Consider the following 15,561-nt stretch of genomic DNA (forward strand, 5'->3'; position numbering starts at 1 on the left):
TTTTCGCGGGCTTCCTCGGAAAGTTTCGATTCCTCTTGTTCCGTGGTTTAATTTGGAGCGCCAGGATTCGGTAATAGTCGGTGGTAGTCGGGAATATTCGGAAGTACTCGTAGTTGCGTGGCGCGGCGTGGCGGTCGGGCATCGCCGGCCGAACGCGAGCGATCAGTGATGGCCGCGGGGCTGCCGAGGCGCGGGTCGTATTGACGTTCGACCGGCTCGCTTATTTATCGCAACGCTCTCTCCCTTTCTCACTCTCTCTCTCTCTCTCTCTGTCTCGTACTAAGCGATACGTTCTTGTTTCTTCGTTCGTCAAGAAAGCGTTCTTCAAGGAGAAAGAAAAACGACTTCGAAAAGCATTAGCTTTTCTAAAAGGTTTCCCCTACGTAAAAGGTTTTCATCGAACGCCATCCACACCTTCTGATCTTTCATTCTCGATCGACTACTCTTACCACTGAACGTTTTCAATGGTTGTTGTTGCCTTGTGATTTTCGTATCACCGCCACGATACGACATTCGTGCGTGTCATTCAACGAAGCAAGATAGATGTAGGAAGAGGAAGCGTGAGCACGGTGTTTTCAAGATTCCCAAAGCTTTCCTCTAACTAATACACATACAGGTACGTGTATAAATTCAGAATTCGATAAAATCAGGTGCGACAACTCTGCGCGTACGAATCTCGAGCATCTCTCGAGTCGATTTTTTTAACTCGACCGATTGCGATAGGAGACACTAATTATTCATCATTCTAGCATTATTTTTCATTTCGATCGCCTAGTCGTCCCGTTCCATCCCCTCCCTGTCGTTATCCTCATCGATATCGAAAGCGATGCGATTTACCAAGAAATATCATCGAATAATGTCTCAACCGAAGGAAAAGGAGAAGAGGTTAGAAGTCTTTCAACTCTGTGCGTAAGGAACTATTCAGCACGATCTTTCTCTTTTTCTCCTTTAAATCCTTTTTTTTCACGTTTTTCGCACGAATTCTAAACGATCTAAAGTGATCTTTTTTCAAATTAAATTTATAAGATAAACGATGCTCTTTCAGGATTTTCGATCTGTCGCGTGGATAGGGCAAAGGCGAAAAAAGAAAATAAATGAATGAATAAATTAAATAAATAAATAAAAAAAAGAAACTCTCCCGTCTCATTATCAACATATGTAGCAACGCGTCGCTAACGTCAAAAAAGTAAGTCGTGTCGAATGCGATTAAATTGGATTTATGTATGCATATTGCTAACGCGATTTAGCGGTCGGTCGTTGCTCGTAAACGAATAACGCGCAGGCACTTACACGCGCGCATACAGCATATATTGGAAGCGTCTTAAGGAGAACAAAGTTAACTCGGATAGCAAATAACATAATAATAGATGAATATGTAATCGACGAAAGACCAAAGATGTCATTGGTATATTTGTAAAGGCGTTAAAGCTAAATCGCGCCGAATAATGAAAGGAAATAATAATCCAATTTCCTCAACGTTTTTCTATCTCGCGGATAGTAGACTCGACTCTTCTTTTTTTCTTTCTTTTTTTTTTCATTAGCTCGAAAGATAATACAAGTTTAATACCGTCCGAGACACGATACGCTCGTGAGTTCAATGAACTCTTCCATTCATGACGTCTATTTTTCTTCGGTCGTGTCTCTAAGATAGACTTGGAAATGTTTAAAGTTTCTTTCAATTTTTCTACGTTTACATTATTAAATCTTATTGATGTGCTCGAAAATATCGAGAAAGTTTGTTCATTTAGTTGGCTCTTCAAGCGAAATAAAGGATCGAGACGAGCATCGAGAAATCGAGAGAAGAAGAAAATCGTTCGAAAATCGATCGGATAAAATAGGTTAGATTTTTTCTGCCAGTTTATCTCTCCTGTATATCTCGATCGCATCTAGGATTGCTCCATCCAAAGTTGGCCGCGCCTTTTGGCCGGCTATCCCATTTCGCGCGTTCCTCTCTACGGACCAAAACGCTTTTCTCCCGTGCGTTCCGCGTTCCTCTGTCTTCTCGGCCGATCTTATACGCCCCCACCTGGCCCACTTATCGTATTGATTCAAACTTGGCCACTCGCTCCTTCGCTTCTTCCTGCTTCAGCTTCATTTCTTTCTTTCTCCTTTCCCTCCCTCTACTTTTTCTTCTCCTCCTCCCTTTTCTTTTGTCGCTTCGTCGTCCTTTTCTTTTTTCTCTTCCACTTTTGACCCTCTCTCGCTCGCTCAATGACTTTACCGAGCATGTTGCAGTTTTTGTTTGTTCTTTTTTTTTTTTTTTTTTTTAACAACGCCGAAGATAGCACAAAGTCTGATACGTTGGAGATTGAAAAAGTGGCGGGAAATACTTTTTAAATATGCGCGATGGCACAAAGGGAGAAAGAGAGAGAGAGAGAGAGAGAGAGAAATAGGGCAGCTTTAAAAAGTACGATTCCAAGTTCGCTCTAGCGCTTAATGAAACGGAAGAAAAGTGGTCGACAATTCGAAGAGAGTAGAAATGGAAAAGGGTGGTTCACCCTTCTTCGCAAAACATCACTCTCTGCCGCGTATCGCGTTTCGCGTAACGAAACTCGCAGGGAAGGTCACTCCCCGAGTATCGGAGATCCTCCTCATTTTTACGGCTCATTTATTCACAATAATGAGTCGAGAGGCTTTTCCCCTCGATTCGCTTAAGTATTTCCTCGATATTTTCAACCCTTTTGAAAGAATATACCTCACGGAATATGATATACATGTATACACACGCATTCCAATTTTGAATACATAGAAACGAACATCAAAGGATCCGAATCGTCTTTCCCGATCGTTTCTCTCTAATTCTTTTTATTTTCATTTTTTCGAGTAAATACATAGCGAATAGTAGACTTTCGAAAGACGATAATAATCACGTTATTATCGTATGTTGGAACAAATATAACATATCCTATTATGGCGGCCAAGTTAAATGGTACTAAACAAGAGAATAGGAATTATCGACTATTTCCAAGAATAAACAATTAACGTGCTATTCTCTCGCTTTAACGAACTCCAATTAACGAGATGCATTCCGCGTTGCGGAAAGACTTTGTTTCATTTCAACTAGAAACTCGACTCTTTGATCGTTTCTCTAAACGACGATATTTGTCTTTGTCATTGAGATATCGTGTCTCTTTTCTTTGTCGAAAAGAGCACCTGTCTCCGTTTCTATTCTGCAAGACAACGATCGAGCAACAGAGTTATATACTACAGAGTTATCGATCTTCTTTCCTTTCCTCGTTGCCGTTAAGAAAGTCTTTTTCTTTGGAAACGAATGAAATTTTCATGATTCTCTAAAATTTATACCAATGTCTGTGTGTGTCATGTGCGCGCGTGCGCGCGCGTGTTCATCGAATCATTTTCTACTTTTTATTGTATTTTTTATTTTTAATATTTCCTTGTTTTGCACGCGACGTTCGCGAGTCCGACGCCGCTCGTTCATTGAAATATCCGTGCCGTCACTCGTGCGCTTTAATATACCAACTGAAAGAGCTCGTCATTTCTTATTGTATAACCTTTGAGTGGAGAAAAAAAACTATGAATCTCGATAATGACTAAAGAACGAGCGTCCTTGCTTTGAAGAGCAAGATTTTCATCTAGCATGCAAAAAGATACGATTTCCAGATATCGATACCACCATATCTGTATCTCTCTTCACATTTCTATGAAAGTTTTTCAAATGCAAACTACGCGTCCTTGTAATAATATATTTTCCGTGTCTTTTTTGTTTTCTTTTTCTAGAAAGAATATGTCAAATTCGTATGGCGTGTATATAAGGGATAATGTATATAATGTATGTAAAATATTAAGTACATATATCTCGGAGAGAGATAAAGGGGGACGTGCTTGAAAAGCTACACTCTCAGTTGCTTTCAAAGGATCAGCCTCAATGATGAATCTCGATGATGAAAGGCGAATACGAGATGCCTAATCAAAGGAAAAGATATGCGCGTCATTAATTAACTAAAAGGTTCGAAAGAGACCAAGTTTTGCTCTACGTATTACTAGTCGAATATTTTATTGGTACGATGTTTTTTGATAATTCACACGCGCTTGTGTGTGTATGTGTCCATTCGAACGATCGATAATTCGATTTTCGCATGTGTGTGTGTGTGTGTGTACTCTGATCTCTCTCTCCCTCTCTCTCGTCTCTCTCTTTCTCTCTCTCTCTCTCTCTCTCTCTCTCTCTCTCTCTCTCCCTCTCTGTCCCTCTTTTTCTCTCGCGTTAGGCCTCCCAATTGCAGCTTCACCCTTATCCGTATCGCGTTCGTGTCGACTTGTCAAAATAATTCGAGCATAATGGAAGATTACGAGGGAATAACAGGAGGAGCCGGTTACAGAGAGTAGATAAGAAAAACGGGATATTTTTCTAAAGCAAATGAAAGGAACGCTAGTAGGATGTCAGATGCAATTTGATAGTCCGAATAATTCCTTTTTTTTTTTTTTTTTTTTTTTCTTTGTTAGGAAAATGGCGGAAGAGGTTGCAGGAGGTTCTAGCAATAGCAGCAGCGGTGAAGCCAGTAGATTGCAGCTTCTGCAAGAGATGCGCCAACAAAACTTTGACAGCATACGATTCGCTTCTTACCGTACGGCTTGCAAGCTTAGATTTATTCAGAAGAAAGTTCACCGTAAGGATCTCGTACTTGAAACGCTATTAAATTATTATGACGTCTATTTGGTCGATATCTTGATTCTTTGTTTACAGTACACAACGTAGACATATGGAATGTGATCGAAGCATTTCGAGAAAATGGCCTAAATACTCTAGAGCCGTCTAGTACGTTGGGAGTATCTAGGCTAGAAACTCTTCTGTCTTCCTTATTTCATGCGCTTAACAAGAGGGTGCCGGTGTCTCAACAAGCCAAAGTCGACGCTACCACGGCTCTACTGATGAATTGGCTCTTGGCAGCGTATACAAGTGGGTATGTTCGAAAAACGACAAATTGCTGCGTTATAATTCTCACACGGATCTTTTTTTCTTTTTTAATTTTTCCCTTTTTATTTTTTTAACTTTTCTCTCTCTCTCTCTCTCTCTCTTTTTTTTCTTCTTTTCCAGGGAAAATAATAAGATATCCGTATTTTCGGTGAAGGTGGCATTGGCCACGTTATGCGCTGGAAAGCTCATGGACAAGTTTCGATGTAAGTCGTCCTATTATTTTTCTCTCTTCATTCTTAAAAATGCGAATATTTGAGACAAAGGTGACGCCGAATCTCATGTTCATCTAGATATATACTCACAAATATCGGACGGTAACGGACACATGATACATTGGAGGTTCGCCGACTACCTGAAAGAGGTTTTGTCATTAACGGCAGCGGTCTACGAGTCACCGTCCTTTGGATATTCGGAGGGTCTCGCGAGCACCATTTTTCCCCCTGTAAACTTTTTCTTTTGTTTTTTATTCGAGGCAATTCCCATCAATTCCACGTGTTTCTTTTTAGAATTCCAAAGTGACGGTCAATGATTTTTTGGATACACTCATGTCCGATCCCGGGCCGCACTGTTTGATTTGGCTCCCGTTATATCACAGAATGGCGGCTGTTGAAACAGGTACGTAAATACTCTATTTATAATACATTCAATCCATTCGATTTTTAAGTAAGCCTTAATCGTTACAGTGGCTCATCCCATCATGTGCGATGCCTGTCATAAGGAAAATTTTACCGGTTTCCGATACAGATGTCAAAAATGTCATTCTTATCAACTGTGTCAGGATTGCTTTTGGCGTGGCAAAGTTTCCGGGACTCACAACAACGATCACGAAACCCGAGAGTATAGTAGTTTTGTACGTAAAAATCAACCTACATTCTTTACCGTTTACTTACTAAAAAGATTAGGAATTAAAAACATACACGGACTTGATGCTGATCATCTTGGTGCAGATGAATTCTTTGTTGATTTGTAGAGATGAGAATTTGTATGAATGGAGACAAAAGCAGAAAATAATGGAGATTGATGGAGTTATAATTAAGTAATTTTTCCTTCTCAAAATAAAAGCTATGTTTGTAGTTACAAAGTAGCTATACTTTCTGCAACGATCACTTGAACATAGATTTGGTTTTTAAACGAAACATGTAAATTTTTGCATTGTATGATTCGTGATGTTTTTTTTTTTTTTTTATAATGTCAAAATTGAAAATACGTTTTCATACCTTCTGATTAATTATTTAAACTTTAAAAAATTTAGAGTATTTTTTTATTTAAGTCAAAATTATTCATTCCATATAAATGAGAGCTTTTCAAAATGTCTGGCAGGTGTATCATTGGCAGCCCAAATGCACAACTAGAAATTATTTTGAGATGTGCACAATTAGGATTAATCTATATTTTATATGTGTAGAGTTTGTTGTTCGATCGACTCGGTTAATGAACCCATCAACGCTCGCTTTAATTAATGATAATATTCCTGTCGACAGAAATCGCCAAGCAAACAAATTGGCCATTCTTTGCGCAAGAGCTTCAGATGCGTTCCCGAAAAGGGGAAAAACAACATACCTAGATTTCCCGAGCAGCCAGAGAAAACGTTGGATTTGTCGCACATAGTGTGAGTATCTCTTGAAAAAAAAGATCGAGTAGAATTTAGAATATCTCGATGGTTGGTATATAATGTTGCAATTGGAATTAATTCACTGCGTTGCAGCCCACCGTCACCTTTACCATCTCACAACGGTTTTCCAGATCCAGGTTTCATGGCTCCCTTCGATTCTGGATCCATGGATAGCCGATCTACCTTGAGAAGGTAAGAACTGGGACGAATCTTGGTTTATTTATTCACTTTTATCTTTGCTTTCTACGAGACTTTGCATAAGAACGTCACGCTTTACTTAATTTTTTTTTACGTTCTTTTTTTTTTTTTTTCTTTTCTGGTATATCGTTCAGTATGGATAGTTCAAGACTGGACGACGAACATAAATTAATAGCACGATATGCACAAAGGTTGGCACAAGAAGCTAGGACCATGGTAAGTCGACTAACGCTTATTTATCTTTTCGAGTAGTACGTTCTTTCTTTCTTTCTGTCTGTCAGTCTGTCTGTCTTTCTGTCTTTCTTTCTTTCCTTTCTTCTTTCTTTCTTTCTTTCCTTCCTTCTTTCTTTCTTTCTTTCTTTCTTTCTTTCCTTCCTTCCTTCCTTCCTTCCTTCCTTCCTTCCTTCCTTCCTTCCTTCCTTCCTTCCTTCCTTCCTTCCTTCCTTCCTTCCTTCCTTCCTTCCTTCCTTTCTTCCTTCCTTCCTTTCTTCCTTCCTTTCTTCCTTTCTTCCTTCCTTCTTCCCTTCCTTCCTTCCTTTCTTGTTTCTATTCTCTCCCCGAAACCGAGTATAACAAGCAAGTGTGTATTTAATAATCGATCGATTGTACACAAAGTACTTTGAAGCACGAGAGAGATAAGTTTCAGCGTTAATTCGATTTAACAAATTCGATTAAAACTCCGCTGATTCATCATAACGTGTCAGAACTAATTTTGATCTCGTAACGACTTCGACAGCCTCGTACTACGTCCAGAATGTCGCAAGCTGACCAAGCGGTAAGTACTGGCCATTAAGAAATCTAATCGTATTACAAATGCTTTACTTTACGTTCCTTTCTAAGTTCCATATTATTATATTCTTTTCTTTTTTTCTTATATATAGGGTAGAACACCGTCAGACGCTAATTTGGCATCGTTGGACGCATCGAGAGCGCAACGTGAACTAATATCGCAGTTAGAAGCGAAGAATAAAGAAATAATGCGAGAAATTGCAAGGTTAAGGTATACCTGTGTCGTTTATCTTCCTTTATATCGAGCCTAAACCTCCAAGTCATCCCGTCGAACCATCCTAGAGTCACGCATGTTATGACGACATTCAGTTGAGCTTGATGTCTCTTTGGTTGCATAGCGAAGCATATTAGAACAGAGAAATACGATTTATACTTTGTCGAAATACATACTCGATCGCACATATATTATCATTCGTCGAGAACAAAAGAACTTAGATTCACGTGTTATGTATAGATTTTTTTTTTCGTACTCATAAATTATTTTTATGGTGAAAAAGGAAAAAAAAGAAAAAGTAGAAGAGAAAAGAAATCAATTCTATTACTAAATATTTTTATCTTTTTATTATATTATAGGAGACAACAAGAAATAGAGGCGGCAGGATTAGAGAATCCTGCTCTTATGTCGGAATTGAGGGCATTGAGACAAAGAAAGGATGAATTGGAAACTCACTTGGCGACTTTGCAAGATTCCAGGAGACAATTAATGGTTCAATTAGAAGGTCTTATGAAAATGTTGAAGGTATGTAGATCGATCAAAAGAGAATGAGAGCGTTATTATTTTTAAGAAATTTTCCTCTAGTTTGAAAAGCAATTCGTCTACTTGCCAAAACTTTCTCGTAGAATCATCAGGCATCTCCTAGATCAACGCCAAACAGTTCGCCAAGAAGCACAAAGTCTCCTCCGTTACCTCCTGGTACAGTGACAAGTAGCAGATCGGCACCAGCCACTCCAGGTGGAACATTGTCAACGACTCCTCAACAGCAACAGCCACAACAACAGCAGCAGCAGCAGCAACAACAACAGCAACAACAACAGCAACAACAGCAGCAGCAGCAGCAACAGCAACAGCAGCAGCAGCAGCAAACTCAACAAAGTCAAATGTCGCAAAGCTACCAGAGTTCCGTACCAACGACGTCGGTACCGAACATGTCGAGCAGTGCTATGCTTGGGACAATACAGAATCCTATTCCAGATAGTCTTTCGTGTGTCGGAGGCGACGTAAGGTAGGGTGGCATGTACAAAACGTATGCTATAAACACACTGAAAACAAAACGAGAAATATTAAAAAACGACGACGATACGAGAAAGTAATATGAGAATATGTTGGGAAGTGAATAATTTGTAGAATAATTAGACCAGAACATTCTAGGTTCTACTTTGAAAGTTCAGCGAATAGAAAAACATTAAGATTTCCCGAACAATTCTTACATCTTTCTTCGTATATTTTTATTTTTTCTCTTTTCCTTTTTTCTCGTTTTTTCTTTCTTTAAGTGCGTACAAATAAGTATACACATTCATGTCGGAGCTAATTAGAATGTTATTTTCGCCTAATATCTATCGAAAGAAATCGATTTTTATCCTCTGTGTGTCTGTCCGTGCGTGCGTGTGTACATACATACATACATACACTCACACACACACACATATGTGTGTTGATTATTATTTACTACATGGCAATTGCTCTTAGGTATCTGATTTGTTCCCTATTTTTAATTGTACATACGCAGTAGTATGTACTTGATTGTGTTTCTTTTTCTTCTCGCCCCCTTCCGTATATGTAGTCGATTTCTTGTGTTGCGACGATCGTAGTTTGTACAAAATATCTTGCACAGTAAATGAATCCTAGATACTGGCACTTAAATAATGCCTATAGCCAGGGATACGATAATGTAGTGGACAATTGAAAATATTTAAAGAGAAAAGAATTTTTGCGAAATAATAAGAAGAAATTTTTAATCTAGCTATATTTGGATATTCTGGCTATAAGGTTATTAAAAAATGATAAGTACTTTTATTGCATGTTCACGTTATCAATGATACCCGTTTCTATGAGCTTTCAATGGGCTATTAACAAGCACAATTTTGTACTAGCTTCACACACAAGTAAACGTCAGAAAATATGATTATATATGCGCTCTATCTATTTTAACGATTTATCGTCAGAAAAGGAAAGAATCGCTTAGTGTCACTTATGCTTCTATCCCTTTCACAATGCTTTACGACAATACTACCTTATATTAGTTTTACTATAGTAAAATAGAAACGAATATAGTAATATAGAAACGAAACATTAGGATACATAGGAAACTTTCTTAATCGTAATAATTACGAAATTGTTTAGTCATTTTCGTTTTATTTAAGTTAAATTAATGCATACGCGTATGCATACTGTGTACATAGTTATCGTAAATAATGTTATCGTAAATGTCGACAATAGGGAAAAAAAGACTAGTGTCGTTTACACCGACGTTTCACCGAGCGTGCATGCGTGCGTGTGTGTGCGGTGCGAATAGGTCTATAAAATATAATTTGAATTGATTTGAACAAAAATTATCTAGATCCGCATATAATGCAACGATAAGGTGTGTAAAGGATCGAGGAATTGTAGATAAAGATCTAGCACATTTGGAGAAATCAAATTTGTACATAGAGAGATGTAAGGAGTAATGCATTGATATATATATATATATATATATATATATATATATATATATATACATACACATATATACATACATACATACGTACATACGTACATGTATATGCATACGTAAATATGACGATCTTACCCGTTAGACAATTAATATAGTTATAAGCACTATGATTACTGCATGTACGCCAAGTTCCGTTATTTTCGCCCATTATTTGACACGTTTGAACGATAAGAGCTTATGTGCCATTTCACTTATTATTACGAGTATTTTCACGTGACTACGTCACGGGAATAAGAATTCTTTTACAAAGATATTAGATTCGAAAGTTTGATTGATTATGCTTGTGCAAATAATCACGCAGCATGTTGCAATAGCCGTTGAATTTGTTGCTGTTTAAAGTGGCTTTGCGCAAAGAAAATAGAGATTTTCGATGTCAGGTCTGCGTTCAGGACAAACAGCCTGCCAGGAAGCGGTTCCAGCAGTGCGAATAATAGTTTGGGCCGATCCTTACGGAACGATCTGTTGGTAGCTGCCGACAGTGTTACTAATGCCATGTCAACGTTGGTCAGGGAATTAAATTCAGGTATGTTTCAATGCAATGTAATGCAGACAATTGATAAAGACGAATGAAAAATCATTTTTTTGTAGTTTCAAATGGCACTTAAAATTCGATATGCAAAAGAGTCCGTTCAAAGTTCAATATCCATACGATGATGGATGAATTTCTTCACACCTCGGAGAGAGAGCACTTTCTATAATTTTTAGTTACCTTTTAATTTACTTTCTATAGTTTTTTTTCTTTCTTTCTTTATCCTCTTCTCTTTTTCTTTATTTCTTTTTCTTTTTCCTTTTTAATTCTCATCTCTCTTTATTACAATCGTTCTCTTTTACGCGTTCCTTCATCTATTTGCTTTCTCTTTTTGCCAATTTTTCAGAATAATCGTTTGTGTACACGCATAATAACCACACGAAGATTCGTTAAAGATCTACGGCCGTTCGTTTTTCTTCAGCAGCATGTGTCTATTTTACAATTAGTATTATTAGAGAGACAGTAATGAATACTGTTTGAAACGTTGAATTCGCTCTCTTTCTCTCTCTCTCTCTCTCTCCCCCCCCTCTTGCGAAAATTGAAAAGAGTTACTCTTTTGGATGAGTACAGAAGAGCAGGTGAGCCATTTATAAAGCAACAAATTTGTTATTATAATTCAGAAGCGACTTGGCGATTTAACGTTTTCTTAACAATGCGTCAAAAAAAATCGTATACAAATTAATAGAGAAAAGATTCGTGAAATTTTTATTGTCGACACGATATCTACATTGTGTTATAAAAAAAAAAGGAAGAACAAGAAATAAATATAACGGTTACTTAGTCATTCGTATATTTTTCAAACTATATACTCATATTTGTTAATGAGTGTGTAAATATATACAGGCATGATGTTATATGGCATTATATATCTCTTTTTTTATATCACTTTACAAATGCTATACAGCATGTAAAATGCTACACACATATATAAATATATATATATATATATATATATATATATATATATATATGTACATATATATGTGTGTGTGCGTATATATATGTATATATATCGATTATAGAAACGAGTAAATAAATGAATAGACGCTCGATTTCTTTTTGGAAAGAAAATCGTGTAAGTATTAAGATAAGGCCATGGTTCGATACTCATTATTAACACGTTGCTATAACTTAAATTCTAATCTGGTTTAAATCTTTGGAAAACGTTAGAGCGATTAAGAGTATAAAGAAAAATAGCGACTTTACTTTAGAGTCCGAATGACCATTGATATTTCAAGGATGTACATGAAATTAATTTGATGCTACAAATTTATTTTAAATTCATTTAAAACATTTCAATCGATATACGTTTATTAGCTTGAAGAAAGAGAGAAAAGCATCAAATTAATTAAATATGCATCATTTTTATCAATAACGCGTTGGATCAATATCTCTTAGCGAATACCATGGAAAATATCAATTTTTACAGCAAATACAAAACCTTACACTGGACTACCAACACACATACATACATGCTGCTTTCTAAGTTTGAACATGGTTATATCATTTTTCATTGATGTAAATACTACTCAGACTGCTCTCTCTCTCTCTCTCTCTCTCTCTCTCTCTCTCTCTCTCTCTCTCTCTCTCTCTCTCTCTCTCTCTTTCTCTCTCTTTCTCTCTCTTTCTCTTCTCTCTCTCTCTCTCTTTCTCTCTCTCTCTCTCTCTCTCTCTCTCTCTCTCTCTCTCTCTTCTCTCTCTCTCTCTCTCTTTCTCTTCTCTTCTCTGTATACTTGCCTGTTAGTTAATATTTACTTTATTCTTTTTTAACTTAGAATAGTTTTTAGAAAACATTAGTCTAGTCGTAGCACAGACTACAATACACGCAAGACTATTAAGGAGATACAATTGTAAAACGAGATGTACAATATGTATTACTTTTTCATATATATTCCTTTTCGTTTTTTTTTTTTTTTTTTTTTTTTTTCTTTTCATATCGATTCATCGTACAGAGTCACGCGATTACGAGAATTATGTTTACGCATAGAGAGGAGATAAACCTTAGTCTTACTTTGATAACAATTGGACTGACGGTAGACGTTTGAAAAAAAAAAGAAAAAATATATACTTAAACGTGGACTCGAGCGACAGTCGGACGTGCTAAAAATATACAAAATAACACTCTAGACGTGTTGTGGAATGTGTGTGATGCACCCCCTGTGAATGTGTCCTGGTGGCTTGCAGACTCAGACCAGGAGGACCATTCTCACAACTCGGGACGTTTTCTCAGAAAACCGCTGGGTAAGTTGTTTACGCGTTGAGAGAACTAGCAGATCGTTTAAACGTGTTTTTGTCTCGAGCGTTACGACCTTCCGTTTGATCTCGCATTTCTATCGCATTTCTTCTCACAATCGGTATGTCGGGAGAGACGTAGCAGAGCTCGTACTTACACGATATCATTTTCTCGTCCTCTTATCGAATAATATCGAAATCGAGACAAAGTATTATAAATAAGATACTCATTGTAAAGAAAAAAGAAAAGATTCCTTTTAATTCGCAACGTGACTGTACAAAGTATCAGTCGGCGAGAAGAGAACATTTTTATCGTTTCGACTCGCTCTTCTCACTCGTCCTAATTATCAACGACATTGTGATTTTACATGACTAATAACGAGCGACGAAAATGATTCACGCAAGAGCAATTTTTAACGTTCAACGAGAATTATAAAGCATAGATATTTTAATTTAATAGCGAATAATTATTTTAAAATGGACGGAATTGTTTGCAGATTTCGAGGCAGGTGAAGACGGTGACGATAGCAGCGGAGGTGGTAATTCTTGGCGCGAAGAACTTCAACGTCGTTATCAACAGGAGAACGATTTTCTGGCCGAATTGAGAGCGAGGAATGTCAATATGTCGCAAACCGAGCGCACCACATCGAACGAACAAGAACAGGATAGGGGCGATAGAGAGGAGGGAGACGGTGGTGGAAAGGAAGATGAAAATGAGACGGATTGGTCGGAGGCTGTGAAGAGATGGGTAAACCGATAAATTCCAAAATTATATGATCGCGAGAGTGAGGGAGAGAAATGTAAGTTCGCTTGGACGCGATCGATAAAGCGACAAATTTTTACGTTTATTCCGAGGTTTAGCTAAGATCGAACAAAAAATTTCAAAAGCTCTGCAGTTGTACGGGGCTGAGGGCAATGGATCAATTTCAATTTGGATGGATCTCACGCCTTTCCTAACGAATAATTCGATCTTAGAGTTGGATCAATCCATAGATAGCTTCCTCGTACGATGTCGTCTTTCCTTATTTCCCTGTTTTCGCACTTTCGAAATAGACAACGGCCGAGATTACGTACAAAGTCGCGTAATTATTCTACTGACACGATCTGGAAATTAATTGAAGATACGATCGAGAAGAAATTTTGGAAGAGAGAAAGAGAGAGAGAGAGAGAGAGAGAGAGAGAGAGAGAGAGGAGCTCCTTTGACTCGCGTCTTTTCGAAGCCTTTGCGCCTGCGTAAGGATATACGCCATGTCATTATCCAAGATATGTTCGTCGCTGTGATGCGAAGAGAGAAGCGGACGAAGAGGAAGAATAATATAATAGGAAATCTTTTATAAAATCTGTAAAAGCAACAACAAGAAGCGATCGAGGTTTACGGTATCTAGGGGAGAGCGTGTAATTTTTTTATACCTTCGTACCGGTTAAAATTTCACGATATACATACATAGAACTTGTAAACTTCAACTCATCGAATACACGTTAAAAAGCTTCGCTATAATATTTCAAGATATATTCAAGATAGGTATTAAAATGTAGAGAAAGGTCAAAATTCGCATACCCTATGCTATTACGATTCGTTCGCTTCTTTATCGAGGACGAATGAGATGCCTCGGAGCTAGTGACTCGTAAATTATTGCCAAAGAGCGAAGAATCTTTTTCGCGTGAATACGCGAACGAATTAAATTTATATAACGATGTATCGTTAGTTTTTAAAAAAGCGAGAATTAACAATTGGGTTATTCTATTGTTTCGGAAATCGTTCTGAATTCATCTCTCAGAATTCATTCGTTCGGGTTTTCTTTCATTTTCTTTTGTTCCTTTTCTTTCTCTTCCCTTCCTTTCCTTTTTCATTTTTTTTTCGCGTTTCGCTCGAACACGCTCACAACGCGCTTGCTAAGATCGCAATTTATGATCTAAATGGCTCTGAGGTATTATACCAAATTGTTAGGATTACGTATCGTATTGTACATAGAAGAAAGTTTTTTACCAACAGTAAATTAGCTAAGTATTCGATTCATTTTTATCGTTGGACGGATCGAATTGTAAACATTTTGGTATTTATATTGGCCGACGAAAGCTAGGACGGCTTAAGGAGCAACAGACGCGGCAAATTGCTAAAAGAAAGCTAATCGCTTTCCTGTATGTACAATATTTTTCTCTTTTTCTTTACTTCCCAAACTAATAATGCACCATGGGAAGCATAATTGCTTTTATTTTACGTGCAGCAGTCGAACTTGCTTTTTCTTTTTCCTTGTTTTTTTTCCTGTTTTTCCCTTTTTCGAAAAATTTCCAACAAGTTTGAAAGTCTGCGCGTTACACACTTCGTAAAAACAGAGTACAGGAGCGCATATGTACGCATTCGTATTTGGCACGTTTAATTTCTACGTTGTTATAATAATTTACCGATTGCTAGATTATGCCGCTGATGTACATGTACTGCCGAAATGTAACGCATACGCAAATATGTATAATACGCATACGTGCAAGGATACTTTACGCAAACTCGTATGTGCATCATTTCCTATACTTGTTCGTCTATACGAATATGTACGGT

The 15,561-nt window shown here is 37.5% G+C and overlaps 1 protein-coding gene and 1 long non-coding RNA gene across 11 annotated transcripts; one reads left to right on the forward strand and one right to left on the reverse strand.

Annotated features, from left to right (window-relative positions):
- Positions 1 to 127: 127 nt before the first annotated feature.
- LOC118442193 (dystrobrevin beta) lies at positions 128 to 14,896 on the forward strand. Of its 10 annotated transcripts, none has more exons than XM_035867527.2 (17): positions 128 to 616; positions 4,462 to 4,625; positions 4,703 to 4,919; positions 5,054 to 5,136; positions 5,224 to 5,375; positions 5,440 to 5,548; positions 5,617 to 5,783; positions 6,415 to 6,542; positions 6,639 to 6,737; positions 6,878 to 6,959; positions 7,480 to 7,518; positions 7,625 to 7,743; positions 8,106 to 8,271; positions 8,373 to 8,755; positions 10,624 to 10,769; positions 12,903 to 13,016; positions 13,505 to 14,896. In XM_035867527.2, the coding sequence occupies exons 2-17, from the start codon at positions 4,466 to 4,468 to the stop codon at positions 13,765 to 13,767; spliced, it is 2,427 nt and encodes an 808-aa protein (XP_035723420.1). In that variant the 5' UTR covers positions 128 to 616; positions 4,462 to 4,465; the 3' UTR covers positions 13,768 to 14,896. The 10 variants fall into 10 exon arrangements, 9 of the variants coding, with proteins under 9 accessions (XP_035723420.1, XP_035723421.1, XP_035723423.1 ...); XM_035867528.2 differs by having other exon boundaries at positions 7,625 to 7,737; XM_035867530.2 differs by having other exon boundaries at positions 129 to 616; positions 12,960 to 13,016.
- On the reverse strand, positions 7,211 to 8,476 carry LOC146872480 (uncharacterized). The gene is made up of 3 exons (XR_014983116.1): positions 8,357 to 8,476; positions 7,750 to 7,856; positions 7,211 to 7,541 (listed from the first exon to the last, which is right to left on the reverse strand). It is a non-coding gene; the product is annotated as an uncharacterized LOC146872480 (long non-coding RNA).
- Positions 14,897 to 15,561: the final 665 nt, after the last annotated feature.

Source organism: Vespa mandarinia, chromosome 16 (genome assembly GCF_050613455.1).
Source record: "Vespa mandarinia isolate Hongniang chromosome 16, ASM5061345v1, whole genome shotgun sequence".
Lineage (NCBI taxonomy): Eukaryota > Metazoa > Arthropoda > Insecta > Hymenoptera > Vespidae > Vespa > Vespa mandarinia.

What these genes read in the sequence shown, in the direction of transcription:
- LOC118442193 (XM_035867527.2), top strand. Translation starts at nt 4,466, where the DNA reads ATGGCGGAAGAGGTTGCAGGAGGTTCTAGCAATAGCAGCAGCGGTGAA. An exon ending in AATGGCGGCTGTTGAAACAG is followed by an intron (nt 5,549 to 5,616) that starts GTACGTAAATAC and finishes TAATCGTTACAG; the next exon opens with TGGCTCATCCCATCATGTGC. An exon ending in AGCCGATCTACCTTGAGAAG is followed by an intron (nt 6,738 to 6,877) that starts GTAAGAACTGGG and finishes TATATCGTTCAG; the next exon opens with TATGGATAGTTCAAGACTGG.